Genomic DNA, 24178 nt, shown 5'->3' on the forward strand with positions numbered 1-24178 from the left:
ACCTGGCATACACTCAATTTATTCATACTCATCTGTGAGCGAGAAAAGCCTCAATTTGCATATCTATCTGACAGTTGACATTTAGCCTTAATTCTGCAGTCACTGTTACTATCTGATTATGATTGTCAGGATGAGTTTCATGTACATGCAGGTACATACAGTCCACGTAAAGCCATTTTCTGTCAGGTAATACAAGAAATACATCAGTCTGGGCTTTGCACTTTCCTCATCTATTGTCTCTTTAACTCACCAAGACTTGGTTAGTAACAACCCAAAGAAGTTAGGTTCCTGGGGACAGCGTGCCGGTTCTTTTTAAAGAAAACGACTGTATTCTTAGCATGACCTTCATGCATAACATATACGCAGCTCGTGTGGTATAACTACACAAGAGTTTCCTTTCTATTCTTAGACTATGTCGACTTTGATGTTGATTTAATTATAAACATACAAATTTGGAGCTCAGCAAAGAATTTTCTTCCACAAATTGTGTTTGTCACATGCTTACTTACCTGGGGTTTGATTGCAGGAGGGGGTTCATTTCCTTCTGATAGTGGTGACCCTGATTAGCCGGCTGGATCAGTAAAAAAAAAAAAAAAGGTTGGGTTAAAAAAAAGAAATGTCACCAAATACTCATAACTCACGTACTTCTGTTTCCAAAAATGATAATTCATATTCAGTTATCTCCATTGGGTTTAAAATACCACCGAGTGATCTGTTGGGGCATTAAAATAATATCATTTCCCTCACAGCACTTCAAGATACAACATGTTTTTTTCAGAACGACTTATTTCATTTCATTCAATACAGGCTATAAATGAAGGCCGTTGCATACATCAGCATCACACTACTATTTCAGATTGATTGACAAATGATCGTTGTCTCTCAACAGAAATTGTGTATTTTTGACATTTGAACATTTACACAACCACAAATTAAGCTTAAAGCTTTTACAGTTTATGGAAATCCATATGTAACCTGTTCAGGTCAGGACACATAAAAACCTCTTCTATGTTGTGCGACATGCTAATTGGTACAAGAAGAAGGATCGCTGGCTTTCTGGCAAACAACCAGAGAAAAACACAAAAGAACACGCAGACGCAGAAAACAAGGCCGAACGCACCAAGAGCAAGGGATCAGTAAAATCATATAATGTGTTCAGAAATGTAATAACTATTGTAGGCTGACAAAGGAGCTGGATTGTATTTGTGCTGTTGGCTTTTCTTTTTTTTTTTTACGTAAAAATCTGCATTCTTTATAACTTGGGTCGAAGATAAGAATTGTTTCACATCCAATATATATAGTAATCTTCAGCTGTAGGGAACACTAGTGCGTTACCCTCTCCATCTTGTCAAAGCTAAAGACCATATTACAGCCTCAGGAGGCTATTTAAATCTAGTGCCTGTTTAAAGGCTATTACGTGACATGACGTTGATCAAGAAGCAGTCAAGCTGAAGCTGTAGTCCTTGCATTTCTTAAGTACATTTTAGCTATCTGTGTGCTCCAGTGCCTTCTTTATGTAATCCTCTTCTAAAAATAAGACCAGACCTAAAATTGTACCCGGTGGAATTCAGCGTGTAATATGTACTGATGATGATGAGTTACCTGTCGGGTGATTCTTTTGGGGAGGAAGGAGCTGAACCATTTCTGTACTCTATTTGTAATAATAAAACCCAGTGCTTCAAATGGTCATTTAAACTTGCATGAACTCCAGCATTAAAGGGAACGCTTGGGACCAAAAAGATTTACAAGTACACCTGCTGCTAACAGAAGTACATACTTATTTTGATCACCTCTTAATTCAACAGCAATATGTGGGATGTGAGTGAACACTGGCTGTGATGACTTGCCTGGAACACTAGCTGCTGTACTGGAGAGGTCTTAGCTTAAAGGGTATGGCGACGCGTTGGTCCTCAACACCGCCAAACTTTTAGTTGACCTCTGTTGTTTGACGAGTCTCCTCGACTGACATTTAGCTATCCTGGTGCTCAAGCTGCACTATCCCTCCCATACATATTCACCCCTGTGCATCACGTGCGGTGCTACGACAATCGGAAACAACCTAAAAGAGCTCTGCTCGTCTCTGATCAGTATTGCAGTAGACTCAATCACTTCTGGCGCTTTGCCTGCCCTTTGTTATGGAGACATAAAGCAGAAACCTTTGCTTCAAAATATTTGTTTGTAAAACTACGCCGTACAGCGTTTTCTGGGCTGCACAGAGCATTACAATGATGTCCAACCAAGATCATTTATTTATAACATCCGTTTTACTGCCTTATTTACCAAAGGCAATTTCCAGGTGATTGCCGGTGGATAAGCTCCGCTCGGTTTTCTCCTGCTTTTTTCTCTGTATATGCGATTTCTATTATTAACCCCCGTCGTGCAACTAACTGCCCTGGGAGAATTACAGGTCGAGCAGTATTACATTCCCGAATCTCAGACCTATCACTACTCTCCCTACTAAAATGATTTCCTTTCCCAACAAATCTAATATTAATAATCCTCCCTCGATTTTAAGAAATAGCTTGGACTCAACCTTGCACACCTGACCTAAATATAAGGAGCTCGCTTCCAAAATTGGACTTTTGGACATGTGTTATTTAGTGAAGCTACACCGGGCGTTTTTATCCCCACAGGAAAACTGGCTCAATGCCAGTGTTGAAATGAAGACATAAGTGTTTCTGGATATAATTCATTTTGATGTGACAGGATAAGTAAAGGACATGAATTGCTTCAGGTAAAGGAGTTGCTTCATTGTACAATTACAGAACTCATCTTCAGAACATCGACTCTGTTGCCGCGTAATGTGTAAGCGAGAGCAAAGCTTCGAGAGCTTCTGCCACAAACACCGACTGGCACAATGTCAGACAGGAGAAGAATTATCTCATCATGTTTATATGGAAAGCTACATCTGATAATTATCTAGTGTCATTTTCTTTTTTTTTAAAAGATGCAGATTCTGTCATTTTAGTTCAGTTAACATATTTGAGATTGGATTGAGTCCTTCACACTGCTCTCATCAATAATGAATTGTGACAGTCCCCCCTGTTATTAATAAAAGAGAGATGTGGTGGAAACTTTTAACAAACCTTTCATCCCATCACAAGCTGTATGTGTCAAAACTAACTATTCAACATCTACACTGGAGTTCATTGAGGCTGTCACAAAGTCACAGTGAAGGAAGAAACTAACGCTGCACAATATTGGAAAAAACTGACATTGCAATAATTATTCTCTTCTGTGATACGGTATATTACGGTTTGAAGAAATACAGGCGTTTCCACACGAGGTTTTGTAAAGTTAAATGGATCAATCTGGTGCAATTAGATGCTATAAATAAAACCGTTGTGCGCTCTCGTAAACAATGTAATCATTAACATACTGGCTGTAGGTTATAGATATGAAGAGTGATGACACAAAGTCACACCCCACACAGCACCCTTCACCCCGAGCCTTTCCGAGCCAACCTACTATAGCCGGGGAGCAGATCCTCCCGCAGACCCCGCCCCATTGAGAAGTGTAAAAGTGTATCATTATGAAACTGTAGGTAATTAATGGGAAACACTGGATTAGTCATGGAAAATGAAAACCATGCAAATGTTCCTTTGTTATCAACAACCAGCACAAAAGTTGTAGCATGACACGTTTGAGTTATTTTGCCGTCGTCGCACGTCCTGCGATCACACAGTCGATGCTGAAACCACATATCGCGCAGCCCTAGAAGAAACGGACTCTTTTCAAGCCAAGAGGGCTGAGTATTATCCTGCGTACAGACCTTTGAATGCACCCACTTTCTGTCTGATATAATATATAAGGTGAGTATTATACACCAACAAAAAGATTTTGTTTGGAGTTTTACTTTTTGAGTGTTTTCTTTCTTCAATCTGCCATCTGTAGCTGTAATCAGACGTCGTGGTCCAACGGACAAAAGGCTGACTTGACAGTTCTTACTTTAGTCATGTGCCCACAGGGGAGAATATGTATCACATCTGGATACATATTAAGGTATCTGACATCTAAGATGACACAATCTACAAAATGAGTTTCATTTCAGTCCCCTAGGAGTAAAGTTAAGTCCGGGCTGGTACCGTAGTTTCAGCAGCAGAGACAGACACTATCCTCTTCCAAGGTCCCAAAACCATCTCTTGTTTTTATCTTTCACAGACACTTATTAGGTCCTTATTAAAGTTTTATTTGTTGCGATGTTTCAACAAATGACAACAAAATTGGTATTTTTAAAATGACTTTTATGTCTTTTCCTCTCTCTATATATTGGCAAAGCATTTTCTTAATATGCTGATGGTGGTGCTGTTGCCATATGCATTTAGAATTCTAAATCACAGCGGCTGATTCGGGATTTGATCAAGTCAAATGTAAATCCAAACCTGTCCCCGTGGAAAACTTAACCGACTGTACAATCTAAAGATACATGTTTTTATTAGAGGCCGCATTACTGTGTCCTCTAAAAGGAACCATGAGATGATAATCCCTGCGGTCATACCACAATTCATTGTGTTCTGCTTGAATCTCAGTATATTAATGGATAGCTGCTATAACGTTGGCATCTGGATTCATTGTATTCACTGAGGATCCGACAGTGGACCCAGTGGGAGCAGGCAGGGCAGTGTTCTCTCTTCATAAGTGCAATGTGTTTATGCTAATTGGCCATAGATCTAAATGACCTTCAATAGCCAAGAGCAAAGTATAGCATCTTTGAATTCTAAAAAAGACTTATGGGGATCATTTCAAATGACCTAAATAATTTTTTGTCATTGGGGGGGAACCGTGGATATTATGCCAGTGTGCTTTTAAAAGCTGTAAGAGGCCAATTAATGTGTTGCTATCTCCATAATCTTTTGTAATGCAGAAAACACGGCGGTGAAAAGAAGGTGCATTAGCACTTTATGGTGGCATAAGTCGGGTGCTTGATATGGAAATTAACAAGGGTGAGGATCAAGCAGGGTCAAACAAATTATTCCAGACAGGCGAGAGAGAGAGAGAGAGAGAGGGACAACTTACTAATGACTGTAAATGGTGAGATGAGCGGCACATGAGTGTTGCTCATTAGTGCAGAATCAACAATAATAGATCAAAAGCAGCACAGGATGATAGTACAGACCATGGAGATGTGGGTCCAGGTAGAGGCGTCGTCAGTGCTCATGCTGATGCTGACATTACAGTGGTGGATCTGAGATGCACTGAGGCCCGAGGCTCTACATTCATCTTCCTCCTGCTCCCTTTTTAGACTTGCCAGCATTCGAAGCTCGTTGTCGCCATCATCCCCGTGCGTTCGAAGATTGGTAAGCAGGTTTAAGTTGTAAGCGCTGGAGTCAACAGGCTTCGGCGTGTTGTTTTCTTCTTCCTTTATCAATCGTATAAAATAAATAAATAGAAATGACTAATTTGGAGGTAATCCCAACAACAACGCCGTGTCACACATACACACTCAATCCACAAAGTTGATAACATATTTTGTGAAAGCAACAACGTCGAGTAAATAACAGAACTGCAGACAGAGCTCAAGGCGATGTCGGACATCATTATTTGACCCTCTAAAGGGAAATGTCTTTTAACAGTAGATCTATTGATTAAATATAGTGCTATGCTAACTTGATTTGTGCAAGAAAGCCTGGTGTTGCCTGCTGTTAAATCAATGGCAGTCAATAAACCAGGTCTGTAGAGAGGGAAACAAAATCCTTGTCATATTTCTCTGACAACCTTTCAGTCAAAGCCTTCACTGCATGCTGCCTGCTTGAGTTGGCAAAAATCATCAGTCGGGAGCTGCACCGATGAAGGATGCTGGGACACGTCTCAGCAGTGAGTTGCGTAAATGCAGAAAGCAACAGCCAAGTGACAGATCTCCCCTCAGGCCTTGTGATCGCTCCAGTTGACTATCCTCTGATCCTGGATCTTTTCAACTGGAGAAGCGGCCAACCTCAATTTGTAACAGACCGTAGTCTGATCCTTCTCAGCACGGTATAACAAACCTTTTCACAAGTCTTCCTGAGCTCTGCCTCTCTGTCACAAACAAAAATAGAACCACAGCACTCTGTATACGGTCTGTTGTGTATATATAAGCAGTACCTTGTGCTGTGTGGAGTCATTTAATTTGACTTCTTGCAGGAGTCTCCTTGATAGCGATACACTGCTCTTCTCGTCCACAACCTGGTTCACTATCTCTGATCCACACGGGACACACTTGTTTTCCTGTCTGCTGGGGGTCACACTTGGTGAGAGGCAGCGCGTGGGGGCGATTTCAGCAGCTTTAGCTCTTCCACTGGATGAAGACTGCATACTGGTGGTCGCTGGACTGAGCCCTGTGGGTGTTGTTCGCTCCATGTTATGAGATTCAGGATGGACTACAAGTTGCACATCCAAAGTTGGACTGGGAGATCTGGGAGAGGCAGGGTTGAGCGTGGTGGAGCTCTTATCCTGAAAGAAATACAGGGGACAAATGTTGATTTGAACACTTATTGTAAAACCCCTGGTAAAAAAAGGATGAGTCATTATGACCTAAGAGTTTGTGGTTTCTAATGCAACCTCAACAACATCACTGTTGTGTTCTGCCCTTTAGATTGATGTGTGCTTAATGAAATATGATAATGAGATGGCAAACAGTCATTGGGATTGACCAGGTGTTGGTGGCTCAGCTTTAAATTAACCTCACATTTTAAAAGGGTAATGGCATTCTCTTAAAGTGTGCTAATCTTTCCCACCTTCAGATCCAAAGTTAACACTCAGTGATGTAGTTCACAATGTGTCGCCTACCAGTCAGGTTAATACACCCGCACATACAGACACAGTACATGGCTCTTTTTTTTTTAATATTAAGAGAATACTCCACTCAAATCCTACATTTTGAATATCAAACATTCACCCATTGAAAGATATGTGATTCTGAAACAGCTGGATTCACAACAGTGTGTTTCACTAACGGCATTATTCTGCCCACATATTAGTTTACTTACATTACTTGACAAAACCAATAATTTATCACTCGATTTAATATCTTAGTTTGACAATTAGATATACAATTCTTTTTCATTTTTAGGAATTTCAAAAACAACAACTTTGAAATACACAATGCTGTAATATATTTTAATATATTCCAAGTTTTCAAACCACAGTTTTGATTATACTTACAGGCAGATTGCCGGCACACCTACACTTTTTAAGTTGATAATATAGGCATTGTTTTTCATAAATTAAACAGATTGAAGCTTCCATCAGAAGTGCACTCTCTATCTCTTCATTTCTTCCTTCTGCTCTCTTTTTGAGGCATTTTCTTTCATCTCTGAGCTTCGTTTTGGGGTGAAAGGCCATCATATGCCCCTTGAGGTTTTTATCTCTTCTGCTCCATATGTTATTTGTTTTCTCTTTTCTTGTGCAAGTGAATAAACAATGAACTGGTACGAGTGTCATGAAAGCAGTTGCTACACTACTGTATCCATTCTTTCAGTTATCATTGCATTAAAATAAAGGCATTTCCCTAAAAGATATATGGTATATGTACTTTTCTCTATTTTTTAGGTCTGTTGTATCTCTGTTTTTTGAATGGTTCATACACTGCAGGTTCATCGCTTTGTTTTGCTTTTAATATTTCTCTATGTTTAAGAACAAACGTTAGCTCAAAAGAATTGCATGAAACTGATGCAACTACTTGAAAGATGATATTGCTACAAGTTGTGAAATGAGCAACCTGCCATAAATGAATGGAAATCAAAATAAGGCCAACTTGAGTCAGATGGATAACCACATTCGGGTTTATTACTATAAACAAGTCTTTTGCTGTGTCACTACACTGAATCACAGTGACGCCTCTAGCATATTGCCGTGCATGTGACTTAGATCCACCGATTAGAAGTGAATTTGGAGGTGAATGAAGTCATACTTCGTCGATAACAAGAGAATGCTAACACGAGGCTCGCTAACACCAACAGGACTTTTAAGAAACAGGAGGGCCGTCTCTCAGGAGTAAAGTTGACATACTATTTTACTTCCTGCGCCCCCCCCTTCTGCTCCCTCTGCCCAAAGACACAAGAGGATTTAAAACAACGACAAGAATTTACTCGACACACTAGAAACCTCGAGTGAGAGCCCCTGCCTGAAGAAAGGCTTTAAAAACACGAGGGACAAACTAAGAAGAGTCTCCTCCCCACATGCCAATTATCACAAGAGAGGATTCACTTTCTTCCACCCCTGAACTCCACCCAGATCTCCCTCTCCCCCTCCTCGCCCCCACCTCACCTCTACCTGGAGTTCACTGACCAAATGAAAAAAAACTCCTGGAACTAAATGTAGCCCTCGTCCCTTCCCTCTCCCTACTCCCATTTTCTCTCCCCTCACGCCCCTCCACCTCCACCTCCACCTCCACCTCCACCACTGGTTTTAAGCTCCCGGACAGCTTAGACAAATGTGTCCAAGTTACATCATGTATATAATGTGGATTTTATTATTTTAACTGTAACCTGGATAAATAATAGTAGCAGCACACCAGTTGTCAGCACCTCTAAACCTCTCGGGAAAGGTGGCGGCGTTACGGCTATATTTAAAGACTCCTCTCAATAGAAGCAGGTATCATGTGGTGATTGCGTCTCCTCTGAATATCTTTGCACCGTGTTAAAAGGTACAAGAACAATCCTGCTGTTAACAATTTGCAGAACAAGTTTCGATGGATTTAGTTGAGAACTGAACTGCTTTTCTGAAATTTTCTCAACATATTTTGCGATTTCACCGTTCACATTCATAATCCCAAAAACAAAACTGCCAGGGAATTCTGTAGTCTGTTTGAAACGTTTGATCTGTTGCAGCATGTGAAAGGGCCAACACATAGCCAAGGGCACCGACTGGATTTGCTTATTCACAAGGGTGTTGATATTTCTAACATCTTCAACAGGAATATCAACAATTGTCGTGCATTATTTACCGCTGTTGAGAAGTTCGCCAATCGCGAAACACAATAAGCCCCTTAATTCCTATTTGTCAAGCGGTGTAATGAGTGCGCATCTATTCATAGTGAAACTACTGAGACTGTCAGACTGTCCAAACATTCTGCCGAGTCAAACACGGAGCTCCGTGCGAGGTGCTGTCGGAGCAAAAGTCAGGTGCATCTAGGAGCGCGATTAATCTGCGTTAATATTTTTGTCGCATAATTTTTTCTGTGTTTAATTAATCGAAATGAACGCGTTAATTCGACAGCCCTAGTACACATATAATAAAATGTGTAGCCTATACACCAAACACATAAATAATGTTTTAAAATTTCAGTCAACTAAAATGTGCGTCGTAGCCTTATCCCCTAAATGTTGCCGAACCTCATTAGCAGTGTCTATCCGTGAGCTTCCCTATGTAGGCCACTTATAGATTCCAAATCCGAAAAAGAAAAGTTTTGGAGGAAAATAGAGATTTTAATAGCGTGTGCACATATTCATTTGGAAAAAAAAAGTAATATTGAAAAACATTTCTAGAACGAGCACACCGTGCTTGAAAGTATCAGGCGAGAGAAAGAGAGCCATTTCGGAACTGCTGCGAAAATCAAAGCAAGAACTGGATCAAATCTCCAAACTCCACTACTGCTGCTAGTTTTGTAGCAGCTCAGGAGCTAGTAAAGCATGGAAAGCTGTCCACGGACGGTGAATATATAACAGTTTATAAAATATCAGAGCATGATATAGTTCAGAAAATGTAAGATATGCCCGTCTCCACAAAGACCGTCAAAGACAGGGCCATAAAAGATGATCCTGCAGCTGGGGAGCTGTCTAGAGTGCGCTCTTTCTCCAACGCCCACTGTAGAGGGAAGGATATGTCCTGAGATGTTATTTCAGTGCCTTATTAGAACTTGGGGTCATCACTGCATTCTGACAAAAACATATAGCTATTATTAATGTTGATAGAATCATTTAGACTTGACCCTGAGTTGTTCCAGGGGGACTGTCCCTGTAGTTAGTTCACTGTAGGTCGTTCTGGATAAGAGCGTCTGCTAAATCAGGGGTCCCCAACCACCGGGCCGCGGACCAGTACCGGGCCGTGGATCATTTGGTACGGGGCCGCACAGAAAGAATATAACTTTTATTTTTTTTGTGTTGGTAATATTTATTGTAAACATTTTATTTACATTAGTCTGCAGGGTATTTTATTTTGAAAAACCACAAGCTAACAAAAATGATATATTACAATGTAATAATAATATAAATAAAGTGCATAATATAAAATGGAATAATTACATTTACAATATATATGTAATTATTAAATGATATGTTTTGCACTTTATTGAATAGTGAATAAAGGTTGGGGACCGCTGTGCTAAATGACCTGTAATGTGATGTATTCATAGAAAGAGCTCTCTAGCGCTACTAGTGGTCAGAAATGTTGGAGCGTAGCCTAAAAGAGTTGTGGTTAACCAATATGTGATCCTGGTGGATACCTGACGGAATAGCCAATGTGTTCCAACTGTGTTTTCTTTGGATATTACAAACAACTGTGGCTCTCATTACCCTCTCACTCCCATGATGTCCATCTCACAGAAAAGTTGTATGTGAGAAGCCAGAAAACATAAAGTGCCCTTCTTTCTGCTTTTGGTTTCAAAATACAGTACACTGGATCAAATGCTTACTCTGCTTTCACAGAAGGAAATGACATGCTTAATGTTTCACCCTCTAACCATAGTTCATGCCAAGTGATGGAAGTCTTAATGTGTTAATTTGAAAAAGCACTTCTTTAAACACCCCCCCCCCCCCCCCCCCCCAGACACACTTTTAGTGTTATTTCATTGTGAAATGTTGTAATTAAAAAAAACGTCTGCATCCATTTTCTTTCAACCTTAGATGATTAACACAGTAGCTGTCAGTTAATTTCCCAGAATGCCGATGGACATTATCTAAAAAGTTACATTGTTTGGTTTTAACATGTGAAGGTGGAGGGAGGCAAGGACTAACTCTACAAGCTATAGAGCTATAGCCTTGGCAATATTCATGGCAACAGCAAGTGCATTGTCCTGGTTTCGACAGCAGAGCAAGTCTTTTGAAAGATAAGAGAGAAAGAAAACACACTGCACACAACATTCCACCAATAAAAGCCCAGGCACCCAGGTGGGTGGGTGTTTGTTGCTTTCAGAAGTGTTTTGATGGCTAATTATTAGAGCAGTGTTTCAAATCAGTGTTTGAAAGGCTAGGTGATCAATTGCTTGGCCAGGCAGGTTCTGTCTTGCAACCTGTGTGTGTGTGTGTGTGTGTGTGTGTGTGTGTGTGTGTGTGTGTGTGTGTGTGTGTGTGTGTGTGTGTGTGTGCAGTGCGATTTCTCCTTACAGTGCCAAAAGCAGCTACTTGTATTTTCCTCCGACTTTTTGTTTGTTTGATTGTTTTGGGAAGTAGTACAAGGAAACGCTGCTGATAATAAGTTAATAATAAACTATTTTTGGCTTGTAAGCAATGTAAAATGGCAGCCAAGGAAAATTGAAATGTTGTGCATGTTCAACCGATCTAATTACAGACATAAAGCCAAACAAAAAGTAAAGTAAAGACAAATGTCAACTCAGGGAAGGGTTTTTAATAAAGTGCAGATATAGTACCTGCAGTTTGCATAGGTCACCATAAAACAAACAAACAGAGCCTGTTGTGTACTGTTACCAGATGAGCCCAGTGGGAGTTCTATACATGCACATAATATCAATGGAAAATGGTAAGTCTTGAGAGAAGACCTGAGTTACTGATACCAAAACCTGACAGAATATCTTCTCCTGTTGACTCCATTACAAAGGACCTGGAAATATAATGACGCATTGTCTATTTTGGTACCATATCCATATCATCATACAGGAATGTAGCCTCTGGATGATCAAGAAGGTAGAAGATGCATCAGACATCAGACTTGACACATGCATGAAACACACGTTTCCAGTTTTAGGGTGGATTGTGTCTTTAACGTGGTATTATTACTTTAATGCCCAAACACTTTTATAAAACTAAACTAATCAGCTGCGTGACAAAATTAGGTTCTGAAGTCTGAATTATCAGACTTATTATAAAGTTTTAAATAAGTAAAAGCAATTAGCATTTCTTTGAAGTTCTTTATACTCAGTTCAACACTTTAATTTCCCTGCTCAGCATAAAGAAAACTACTATTAAGTCTCAGAACCATTAATAAATGATCTGATGATAAATAACCCAACTGACCTTTGAAGCTAAAGTATTCTGCAACTAATCAAATTAAACTGAATCAAATCAAAATGTGGAAATAAGGCGAGATATTCTAAAACACTGAATCTTTGCTGATGAATTGAGGTTAAATCAGATCAGAATACATGGACCGATCCTATTTTGGAAATCTGGTGTTTGTCCATACTGTTAGTGTTTGCAGTGTGACACACACGTTTGCTTGTTTATGGTCATTACTGTCAGAGAAATAAATCTTGTGTCAGAGCAACACACCGTAAGATGCCATTTCAAATGTGTGCGCATTTAAAGTACCGTCAGCGTGCGAGAACAGACATACCTCATCACTTTCACTGCCGATAAAGTCATCCTCAGGCTGGGCCTCGCACCGCCTCCCACTTCTGTTCTCAACCGGATCATCTTCCATCTCCACCTTCTCCTGGTCACCATGGCCTTGCCCTCGTTTGGGTGAGTGTGGCTGGGACGAGAAAGTGAACACCTCCTCTTGCAGAGTGAGCTGGGGCTCGGACCCCTCATTACTCTCCCAGCTGCTGAAGACCTGCATGTCGCCAGACAAACCTGGACAGACCGAGCAGGAGAGACACTCTGCTGGTGTCGGAGCAGCTCCTGAACCTTCCTTGGCGGGACTGCAGCTACACTCATCTAAAATAAAAGAACAGGAGTAAATACTATTTGAAACATACATTGTTGAGCGTGAATGTTATAAAATAAAGAGGCCTTGACTGTATACAGTTGTATAATACATGAACACATCTTTGAGAATACACATGAAGGTCTGAAGCACAAAGACTGAGTAAGAAATAATGATAGGAATGTAATTACACGGAGCAATAAATCCTTTCTATTTTTTCATCAAGTGACTAATTTCATTCTAATTTCATTTGATTATATTCACATAAAAAAAAAATCATAATATCAATATGCAAAATTGTAATGAATTCCATTGCTTGCCAAAGGACAACATTAATTTCTTCGGCACTGATATTTTTGGAGGTTTTGTTAATAGCCCAGCGATGCTTATACCTTAATGACACTGTAAACAACACAATCAGTGGTGAGAACAGAAGTTTACTGCAAAGTTATCCCTCTGCCACAAATGACAGCTTTGTCCAAACATCCTTAAAAATCTAACGGACATATTTTCCAAGCAACTATTGCTTATGTTCTGCTTTAATCATTTGCTTTTCCATTTTATTAAAGTAGAAAGAGAACATTTCACAATATGCTCCTGAATATCTGGGTTCAGGCTTCTTCTTCTTCTTTAATGAAAGATGCAAGACGCACTGAATCCTTAAACTCCACGATAGCCCTGAGATCAAAGGAACAGGCACCTCTATCTGAGTGAGCACACTGAACCTCACGACAGTATAATCACTTTCTCTTATTGCCCACTGTGTGGCAAACCCTGGGCTCAGGAGATGCCTCTCTGACTTTTATTTAATGTGCCACATTACCATTAATGAACTAACTACTTTCTGTCTGTGGGCCGGGCTGCGGCAAAGGAGCTTATAGCTGTGAAGAAACGTCCATAAATGAGCTTTCAGAGCACGTGCACTCATTTTGTAAGGACAATGATGGTGTAGGTGGGTGTGTGGCGTGTGTGTGTGTGTGGTAGTGGTGGGGGGGAGGGGTTTCTTGGACTGGAGTAGGAGTAGGTACTCCTACAAAAATCCTGCAAATGGCCTTGACGTGGGCTATGGAAAATTAAAAAGGGGGGAACAAAAGCGACGGTGTATGCAGCATAGACTGAGGATCATTAAAATTCATGCAATATTTTGAAGTGATTTAATTTAAGAGTAGAAATAGGTAATTTCCTCAAGTATAAAAGAGCTCCTTAGTAAAAATCCGAACATGCAAAGTAGATACCAATATCCCTCGATATGCATATTACTCTCCTTTGTCCCCTCCCTTGCTGTCTTTTTAGATTCTTCTAACCATCACTCAGTCTGAAAGTGAACACGTCTTCCTGCTGCTGCATCTGCTGCCATGCTCTCTGTCTATTCACAGCAGATGTGAGCCTCACCTGCTGTTAGGTGCTTTGTAGTTTCTGTTAGGGTTAGAGGTTGTTGCTCGCTCTCTTGCCTACTGGGTGGAGAAGTGCACTTCTCCCTGGGTTTACCTCTCTTTCGGTGGCCACCAGGAACAGCACCTAGAGAGGCTGTTTAACACCAGAATTTAACGCCGTACCATAATAAACCGTGGTACATTCACCAAAACCATGCTGTGTATTCCAAAGACACGCAGAGCACACAAGATGCAGTGTGCACAGCTTACCTGACGATGCTCGCCTCTCTCTTCCAGCGCTGTAAACTTGAAGCTTCTTAGATCCCTGCTTGTCAAACACTCTGTCTTCTGGGGGATGGGGCTGTAAACTGCCAAGCGTTGCTACATACAGCACTTTCAACATTAGAAAAGCTTTTTTAACACAAAACAGTCAAACAATGTTATTATAGCCTGCCAAAATCATATCTGTGAAATGATTATGCACTGTGAAAATCCTTATTAATGAAGGCATATCAGCAACTGAGCTTCTTACATTCATTCAGTGCAGGAAGAATACATCCAGCTTCATTATGTTCAGCTGATTAAGGAATTTTAATCATCGGTTTCTGCATTCAGTCATCCTCAAAGGATGGTGCATTACCAACTGTAAAAGCTGTTATTAGGTGCTTGGGAGAACATACTCCGCCAGAGCTGGGCTCTTGTTTTGGTGATTCATATGTGATGCTTTTACCGATGTGCAAGAACAAGCGGTTGCATTCTTAAGGCGAGGAAGAGCTGTAATGATAGGAATACAGCGCATGCTTTTACAGCAGGCAGTGCACTTTAAGGCACGCAGCTATAAGCCTGCTCTTCATTGGAGCACATTATAGTCACATGCCAGAAGTGAAGAGAAACTGAGTGATTTTCATCTATGAAGAGTCTCAGTCCCCGAGGGCACAAGATATTCAGAGGTACTTAGTCAAACTAGACTCACTAGCGAGTCCTGGTTCTCTAAATGAAGTGGAAAAGTCAATGTCATTACATTTTATTTACTATTTACATATCATTTAAGTTTAGTAAGTCATTTGACCAGTTAATGACTTTTTCACTGCATACCAACAAGAGCAAAGTGAAACTTCACAAACGCCGACGTACTCTTGATTTGCTTTGTGGCAAATGAGGAAAAGTGATATTCAAGCTCTGCACTCTAAACAAATAATGTTTGGGAGCATTATGAACCAATGAGGGTTTGGGCAGTAGTGATATTAGTATCTCCTTAATAAAACATTAAGATTGCTGAGCAGCTGTGCCAAAATGTGAGCATAAAAAGTCGACATTTCTCCTTCCAAATAACTTTCTTTGGCTGCAGGACTTCAACTGTACTTCTCTGGAAATGTTCCAAAAGCTTGTCAGCTATATTTCTGTCACGGGTTCAGCATCTTTTCAGTTCATTTTCCCATTTTCTGCTCCTAATTCCCACCTATCAGTCACTTAATATAGGTCCACATACTCACTCTCTTTGCCAAATTGTCTGATGTGCCTGATATACGCCTCCCTGCCAGCTCCCTTTCTGACTCTGTTTGTCGAGCAGCTGATTGCCTACCTATTAATGACTTGCTTTTGAACAAAGACCACGTTATCTGCCTTTAACGATAACTGCTCTACCTCTGCATCCTGCTCATGGGTCCACATTATACCTTATAATATAACAATTGTTTTCAATATTTATTTGTCCCATTATCTGCCCGCCTGTTAGCTGCTCCTTATTTGGGTCCAGGGAGAGTAGCAACTGAAATGAAAATGGCCAATGTGGGTTTTAACATCCACATCGGATATAAAATCATGTCATGTATCGGCTTTTCTTTTTTTAAAGAAATGTTTAGAATCAAAAATAACACCGTTCTGGTTGGTGATGTTTGCCATAAAAACACACATTTGGAAAACAAGAGCCGAAGTCAACGATCTCCGGTGACAGAGGCTGATCTGAAGCGTAGGAATACAATAGACTACAAGACGAGCGGACTCATGAATAATAAAGTTGTGTGTTTTATCTACAGCAAAAAGGTCAATCGTTGAATTTAAAGTCATTGTCATGTAAGTAAGTCAGTATTCAAAGCCCCAAAGAATCAAAAGAGTGATACCAAGTGATATGGTGATATTACAGCTGACCAGGGCACGTAAAGGTGTCGTGTAGGAAGCATCCAAGTGAGATAAAGCAACACTATGAACTCTGATTCACATGTACCGTCAACAAGAATGTGGGAAGGTTTTCCGTGTGATAAATTCTCACTCAGCTTGGCGATGCTCTCACTTTCTGCAGCAACTTTTTGGGTCATTTTACTGGATGGGGATCCCTGCGGTGGAACAGCAAAAGAAGAAAAACGATTTCATACACAACATGATACATTTTGTATTTATGGAAATGTGTGACATAATAGTGATGTATGTTGTTATGACATTCATGAGATTACCGCATTTGAGATAAAGAGTACACTTCTATTCATTTGGTCTGAGGCTGCACTACTCTTTCTTCCAGTTGGAGGGGGCGGTCCTGAAACCCTGGAGCCTGAGGCTGTGTATAAAACACCCTGAGGCCTGGATCGCCGATAACCAGTTGGCCTGGCGCTGGTAGACTGATCAGGAACTGCGAAGACATTCACCATTATTGACCTTTGTTGTTTGGATAAGATTTTCTTTTAAGAATCTTCTTACATCGTATGCTCATACATATTCTAAAAACAAAGTCAAAAGTCATTCCTTAGATCTCAACTACCTGGCAACATTTTCAAGCAATTACCTTAATCTGTTGTCAGTCAAGTTAACGATCAAGTAGCCAGAGCAACTTCCCATGGTTGTGTCTCAGATTTACAAATATCTCATACTTTATACAGATGAAAAATGCTGTGTTGAAGCCGGTCCAGTGTGTACCGTGTACATGTCTTTTGCATACGCTTTGAATTAGAGCCTACTGGTTGCAGCATGCAGTTTGCAGTTTAGGTGTAATGGTTGTATATCCAGATTCCATCGCTGAACTGATTGAGTTGTTGTTTTAAATCTTTAATCTATCAATCTGCTCCATATCATCGTGTCAAAATAATGGGCTGTGGAGGGAGTTGTGAAAGTGCCCGGACCTGACCCTGCTGTATCTGTGCTCATTAGGACCACCTCCGCTGATGCGAACAGAAAAACACACTTTCTGTGTGATCCTCGTCAGAGCAAAGAGCAGATTCCAGGAAACACGCAGGATCACAAAGATGCTACAGAAAGAGCCGAGCTGGATGTGCCGAGAGTGAAGCAAAAGAAGTCACACTCCTTTGATGCAGAAGATTCGACACTCAGAAAATGACCTAGGTTTAGGAGTGAGTACATTTCAGTGCACTTTTAATCCGCAGAGCCCGTAATAGAATGTGGTAACAAAAAGGAATAAAAATAATCTATGTGATGGTTGAGATTAAAAAACATTTTTGAGCTGTGATTGTGATCTGTGAAAAATTCATTGACCTTGAAACCGAATGTCTTTAGTGTACCGGTACAAGATAATCACAGTTTGGTTTGTTGCTACGTGATAAAAAAATAAAACTGCTGTGGATTACTTTTAACAGTTTTTGACAGATTGGGTACTGAAGCAAGGCTATTCACCAAGCAACTTTGTCACAGTTAAATTGGATGCCTACTTTAATAGCAATCGTTTTAATTATGATTAAGAATGTTATGCTAATAATGCAGATGCTTATTATGAAAAGCTATTTGTTGCGTGTGGTTACTGCTCTCTTCTATGGGCATTGCCGGTTGAATCAACATGACTTAGACAGCTGTCAGAACAAATAAATAAACGGCGATAAAAAGGCCACAGAGGCGGCGGAACTGGATTACTGGTGCATGTCTTTTTATATGAGGAGATAATTGCAGCTCTCTCAGTACAGGTGAGGTTCAAATGAACACAACAATGAGGACTACAATCATACGAGGGAAACAAATCGATTATCATCAGTCTGAATTCGTAGAAAACAATTTCATTTCTGTACCATGATGATAATATATATATATATATATATATATATTAACCGTTTCACTGTTGAATTATGGCTGATATATATATATATATATATATATATATATATATATAAACCCTTTACCTGAGTTACAACCTGTGTGATGCATTAGAGACTACATACATTAAAGGAGCAGTGTGTAGGAATAAGGGGGATCTGCATTATATTCATAACCATGTTTTTATTAGTATATAATCGCCTGAACCCAAGAATCTTTGTGTTTTTTCGTTAGCTTACGATGAGCACTTCATATCTACACAGGGAGCGGTCCACCAGAGGGCCTTTTGCGTTTTTCTATGTCACCTTAAGGCCACCGTAGTTTTTGACAGGCTTGGGGTATTCACTGGTCTATTATTTATTCTGCAGTAATAGCCGGACCTCTAAAGCTGTCAAATAAACATAGTGCAGTAAGAAGTACAATATTTGCATCCAAAATGTAGTGGAATATAAATGACCTCAAAATTGTATTTAAGTATAGTTCTTAAGTAAATTAAGAGACTTCACAATCATGTAGATTTGCTCTTACCTACCACAGTCAGAGCTCAGCAGTCCAGCCTTCGGCAAATTCTCCATGTTCAACACTTGAGTGACGTGCTTTACATCAGGCGGGAACTGGCAACTGCGAGGGATCAAGTCCAAAAGACCAGCTCCACTGAGAAACATATCTTGATCAAAAAAAAAGAAAACCATGTCAGATTTAGCTATATAATAGAATAAGCCAAAACGCATCATCATGACATTACATCACGCAACAAAAGTAACACTTAGATCAACAGAAAAATACAAATGACAAGCTGTCTTTACTGGCAAGTAATGTACGTGTGCACGAAGCAGCCAGCGCTGAGTGCAGCTGTTAGCTCTGCTGAGCCATTTCAGAGTTGAACAAAAAGCATCACTCTCAGCCAACTACCACAGAACAGCCAACTGTTTGTCTCTCTCTCTCAACACACATACACACCATTATTATATCAACTCAGAACCAATCTACTCAGAGTGAAGGCCAGTGACTAACTTCAGTGCTTAGCTATAGTATCGCTTAAATAACCACACATGGAGGGGGAACTTTTAGGTAGGCTGATAAAGAAAGCTCTTATTTTTGCGTTAATCATTACCATCATGTGACATCCCTGTAGGCTCTGTTTTCATGGTGAAGATTCTGCGGACTTTACAGGTCGCAAACAAAGTGATGCCATCTAGTGTCAAAAACCCCTTGAACAGTGCACCGGTGAACGATACAAGGTCGATGCACAAAGTAGACCACTGAGACAACAGAAAGAATATAGGATTTTGAAGTTAAAAGAGTCTCTGAGAGGAGTTCAATACCTAGAAGAAATGTAATCCAACAACAATAATAAAAAGCACATAGCTGAACGCAAAAATACAAAAAGAATATGTCACAGATGAGATACTCACAATACTACGTTTCAATCCTACAAAAGGTATCTTTGCATGCAGAGGTGTGGCAGACAACTCTTTATGTACTGTTGATAAGTAAAGTCTTCTTTTCAGGTGCTCTGAATCAGTTAACCTGTGCATAACAGACAACATAACATGAATTATCAGCAGCATCTATAGTGTCATAAAGTAGTCCTGTGCAGAAAAAGACAGCTTTATTGGTCTGTAAGATAAGCTCTTAAAGGTGCTTTCACTTTAAAGTAGTGCAGTGAAATCAGCTGTCATGACACTCTAATGAAAGACCAGCAACACCTGCCATATTTCAGATTCTTAAAATGATTTAATGTGTGATTACAAAAGTAGATTAGTCACTTTATAGTGAGAGATTATTTCAACTTCTGACAGTATGTCCTCCTAATTTTGTTTTCTGTATGGCTTCCATTACATAACACAATCTAAACAACAGCATCTATACTGTACACATATAGTCTGTAAAATATATATATATATCAAATATAGCCTGTGTGTAAAATTGTACCATGAACTGAATTCATACATGATGAGTTTAAATAAAAGACTCCAATATTAAATATAGACGTCTGAAGAGTCTTGGTTGCACACACTGTGTTTCATTGATCATAAGAACATTGGTAGCTCACAGAGTGGCTTTCTTCTTTCTATCAATAAACATCCACACACATTATAATATGTTTGATAAATGTGGCTTATTCCTTTGTATTAAACCTTGTATAATTGACTGTGGCTGGTAAGATAAAAGCTTTCTTTGAAGAAAGCAGTTTAACAATATATTAAGCATGTATAAATGAATATTTAAGCAAATTACAGTACATAATAGGTATTGCTAATATAATCAACTTTTTAGGAGGCTCAAGGGATTTTCATGCTAGATGTAAACAAGCTGTCTTTCAATATTTTCTCCAGTGGTCTGAGGGGAATTCACTGTGATTCAGTTATTATTTGCTATATTTCACTGTACATTATAACATTAAATAGTATCTTATGTAAGTGTTAATTAACTCCATCTCTGCAACAGTAATAAAAAAATAAAAAATTAAAGATTTATTGAGATCTAAAAAAGTGCAGGCTATAAAAAAAGAATATCTGAAAAACAAACTATTGAGCTTGCTGTACTTACACAAGCTCAATGGAAAAATCTTTACACTGGGGAATATTCACTTGAAGGACCAAGAATCTTTGGAGAAGTCCAACTATGAAAAAAAAAAAAAAAAAAAAGGCAAATAAGTGAATTACTATGTGAGCATTACAAAATATCATTTACCAATAGATGCATGTGTGGTGACTTACGTGACATTTTCCCATTCTCTGGCATTTGCATCTTGACGGTCTGGCTGCTACCATCGAGACAGTAAACAAACCCTTTGACTTCTTTATTGTACTCCTAAGAGAGGGGATAATACAGAAAAGACCTTGCTCACTGGAATGACCATTATTGTGTGCCTACACTAAGTATAGTGCGTGATTGAAAGAAGACTGCAGAGTGCACATGTTTTTATGTGAGCATGATGTTTGAAAGGCTACGTGTCAAGAGCAACTCTTCCATGACATAAAAATCCAATGTGAGCAAGATTATTCTCAGAAAAAAGAAGCTAAATACTGATAACACGAGTTTGCATGTTCCCACATTAGTTAACAACAAAGCTGTCTCATGATATGTGTATAATGTGCTGGCTTCCCACATGTTCAAGTAGTAATCTGTAGGATACATCTAATTTATGGCTTAATTCAGTCAAAGTCTGCAGAAATCCTTCAGACTTTGTTAACTGTATGATGTGTATTGAACTGCATTATATTGTATGTGTTGTCGTCCATCCAGGCAACGTGTGCTAGCTTGACGTAGAGGACATGAAGGCTAGTCAAATCCCTGTCAGTAAAGGCTCAGGTAAACTAGCAGATAACTCACCTTATGTATGGCTGACGGACCTCCGCAAAGTTTCCATTTTGCTACAGGGTCTTTTCCTTGTCCACTAAAGATCTCAACCACAGCTCCACCCTGAGAGAAACAGCATTGGTTCTCACTGTTAGCCTGCAGCTAGTTATATGCTACACGTCAAGCTAATTAGCCCAAGGGCCAAAGTTAGTCGGGTCAAAAGAAACGTACCTGGTAATTATTCCTGAACATTTTACGTGACGTCACGCCAACGGTTGAAAGTGCTTGTTTATCGAGATTAGAAGATGTCGTTGTTTTACTACATATCTTTAACATTTCACTGAAAAGCAACGTGAGTAAAATGAAAGGTGTAAGATGCAGTTGTAGGACAGCTAAACACAGAAGACATGTCTCCATGGTTACCAACGCTACCTGGCGCTACAGTAGCCACTGGCAACCGATGACGGTTGAAGCAGAATGCTGCGGTAACGTTCTGAACTAATGGATACAGAATGTGCACGTGATTTGTATTGTTTAGTTTAAGTGCTTCACTGTGCGTGTCCATGACAAAACATGAGGCAAGCTTATATCGATGCATAATTTAGCAATGTTGAAAACGCTTATTCATTTTGTGCATTTGCATGCGGATGAAACATTTATTGTTTTATTATTTTACTTTAAAAGAAAATTTTGGTCAGATTTAAATGATTATGTCTTCAATACCACATTGTTATATATATATATATAATATATAATTTGTTAGAATAACAATATGACTAACACTTTACTGATTTTTGTTGTTAACTTTTATTAGGACAATTCTTTATTGATAATATTCTTTATTGGTTTTAGGCTCACAATTAAATTCAATGCCTAACTCTCCTAAACAAACAATAAAAACAAGTTCTTAGAATGTTACAGACATATAATTGATTAAACCCCCTGAATTAAAATTAATATATTTTCTAATGTCTGTCCTTATTTAAAGATTTTATATATTTTTTTACTTATTATTATTATAATTATTTAATTTTCAGTACCTGGATTGTTTTGTTTTGTTTTGTTACAGCTCTCCTGTATTGGGTTATGAACTTGTTGTGCCTGACGTGATATTATGTACTTAAAAAAATAAAAGCCTTTCGATATATAATTGACCAACATTACTTATTGCCATAGTGATGTTACTGTAACTTCCATGTGGCTCTGTTTTCATTTACCTCGCACCTATGAATTTCATAACAGCGATTTATATGAGTTCATATAACTACTTTACTTGTTTATGTCCATGACCATGATTTGGGGATCCAAAGTGTTCAATATATAAGATAAGGCATTGTGAAATAAATGTTCATATGAATACATTTTGACAAAATATATGATATGACCATGAAATTTAGCTTGACATTCTAAAATGTTATTTCGTCCTACTTCTTTTTGCAAAACAACAGATCATCATCACAAAGTCATTATCTGTCAATGAAACAATGTTGGATATGTATTTCTCTCTTAACTCCGCTCTCCAATCTGATCACTGCACTCCTCAAGGACAAAACAAGAGTTTATCATACCAGACAATATCACTATAGGGTTTGTAGAGTGCATGGGATGTTTGAATAAATATCATACCTAAAGATTTTGCTAAAGAAAAGAGTTAAAAATAGACCTGTATTAAAGTTGTATCTTCCCTTGAAATACAAAAATCCATTATTGTGTCATTGTCGCTTTCTTTGTTTACCCTGGTAGCAGGTCTATTATGAGATCAAAAAGATGTCTTTTTAATTAGCTACAGAGGGAGACCACATCCGGAAGTACAACGTTATGGCTTACCGCTTATTAACATTTCTTGCATGCCTCTGACTTCAAACACAAGGTGGTCTCAGTTATTTATGAATATAGAACAAAAGACACCACAGAAAAGAAATATGTCCAGTCACACCTATGACTACTGTGAGTTTTGCCACTACAACATTTAATATCACTGTCTCCATTTGCATTTGCATGGATTTGTTTTTGTGTTCAGGCTCGCTGTTTTAACAAAAACTAAACATTTCTCTCCTTTAAACATCTTCAGAATGAATCATGAGAATGCATCATAGAAAAAAAGCAATAGGATGCCAAGTCTTACAACCCTTCCATGAGTTGGCCATCCTGTCTCTTGTTATATTATACAACAGCTCTTTAGGACTCATATGGGAATAAGTAACAGAGATAGGTCAAACTGTGCAAATGGATTTTATATATGATATCACTGTATCCAGATGGTGTCAACCCTGCAAAGTATTATTAATCTGAGAGTTCATCTTCATCACATGTGCAGTTTGAGTTCTTTTGGCTGCTTCTCCTTGCACCAGTTTCACATTCACTGTATTGTAAATGCAGGAGCTTATTTCCAACATCTTTTTTTTTATAAACCATTATATCCTCTGGGTTAATAATTTCCTCACATTGACATACCTGACATTTTCACATGTGGAATTGTACTTCTGTGAAATGGATGTACTAAAATGTACCTGAAACATAACTACTGTATATGCTCATGATACACTTTACCATCATTAAGTGCTATAATGAAGAGCACTTAGAGAAAGTACTTCTACAAGTAGTTCCTTTAGCTGCATCATCCTTGGGCTTATAATCACAGTGAAGAGGATCTCCTCTCTATTACTGCTTTA

General features: G+C 39.0%; 1 protein-coding gene across 5 annotated transcripts in view; it reads right to left on the minus strand.

Moving 5' to 3' along the window:
• cfap20dc (CFAP20 domain containing) overlaps nt 1–21873 on the minus strand; it is a 28248-nt gene extending 6375 nt beyond the window's left edge. The window contains exons 1-15 of one of the 5 annotated variants that reach the window (XM_029431959.1): nt 21738–21873; nt 21540–21629; nt 20924–21017; nt 20754–20826; nt 19616–19730; nt 19315–19462; nt 18733–18867; nt 16622–16794; nt 16441–16504; nt 14442–14564; nt 14191–14325; nt 12487–12809; nt 6082–6429; nt 5117–5359; nt 510–571 (exon numbers count right to left, since the gene is read on the minus strand). In XM_029431959.1, the coding sequence (XP_029287819.1) occupies nt 510–571; nt 5117–5359; nt 6082–6429; nt 12487–12809; nt 14191–14325; nt 14442–14564; nt 16441–16504; nt 16622–16794; nt 18733–18867; nt 19315–19462; nt 19616–19730; nt 20754–20826; nt 20924–21017; nt 21540–21629; nt 21738–21842 (2231 nt within the window). In that variant the 5' untranslated portion in view covers nt 21843–21873. Of the gene's footprint in view, nt 1–509; nt 572–5116; nt 5360–6081; nt 6430–12486; nt 12810–14190; nt 14326–14441; nt 14565–16395; nt 16505–16621; nt 16795–18732; nt 18868–19314; nt 19463–19615; nt 19731–20753; nt 20827–20923; nt 21018–21539; nt 21630–21737 lie in introns of all 5 variants that reach the window. The other 4 variants (XM_029431960.1, XM_029431958.1, XM_029431963.1 and 1 more) reach the window with 4 other exon arrangements.
• Nucleotides 21874–24178: the final 2305 nt, after the last annotated feature.

This window comes from Cottoperca gobio, chromosome 5, assembly GCF_900634415.1.
Source record: "Cottoperca gobio chromosome 5, fCotGob3.1, whole genome shotgun sequence".
NCBI lineage: Eukaryota > Metazoa > Chordata > Actinopteri > Perciformes > Bovichtidae > Cottoperca > Cottoperca gobio.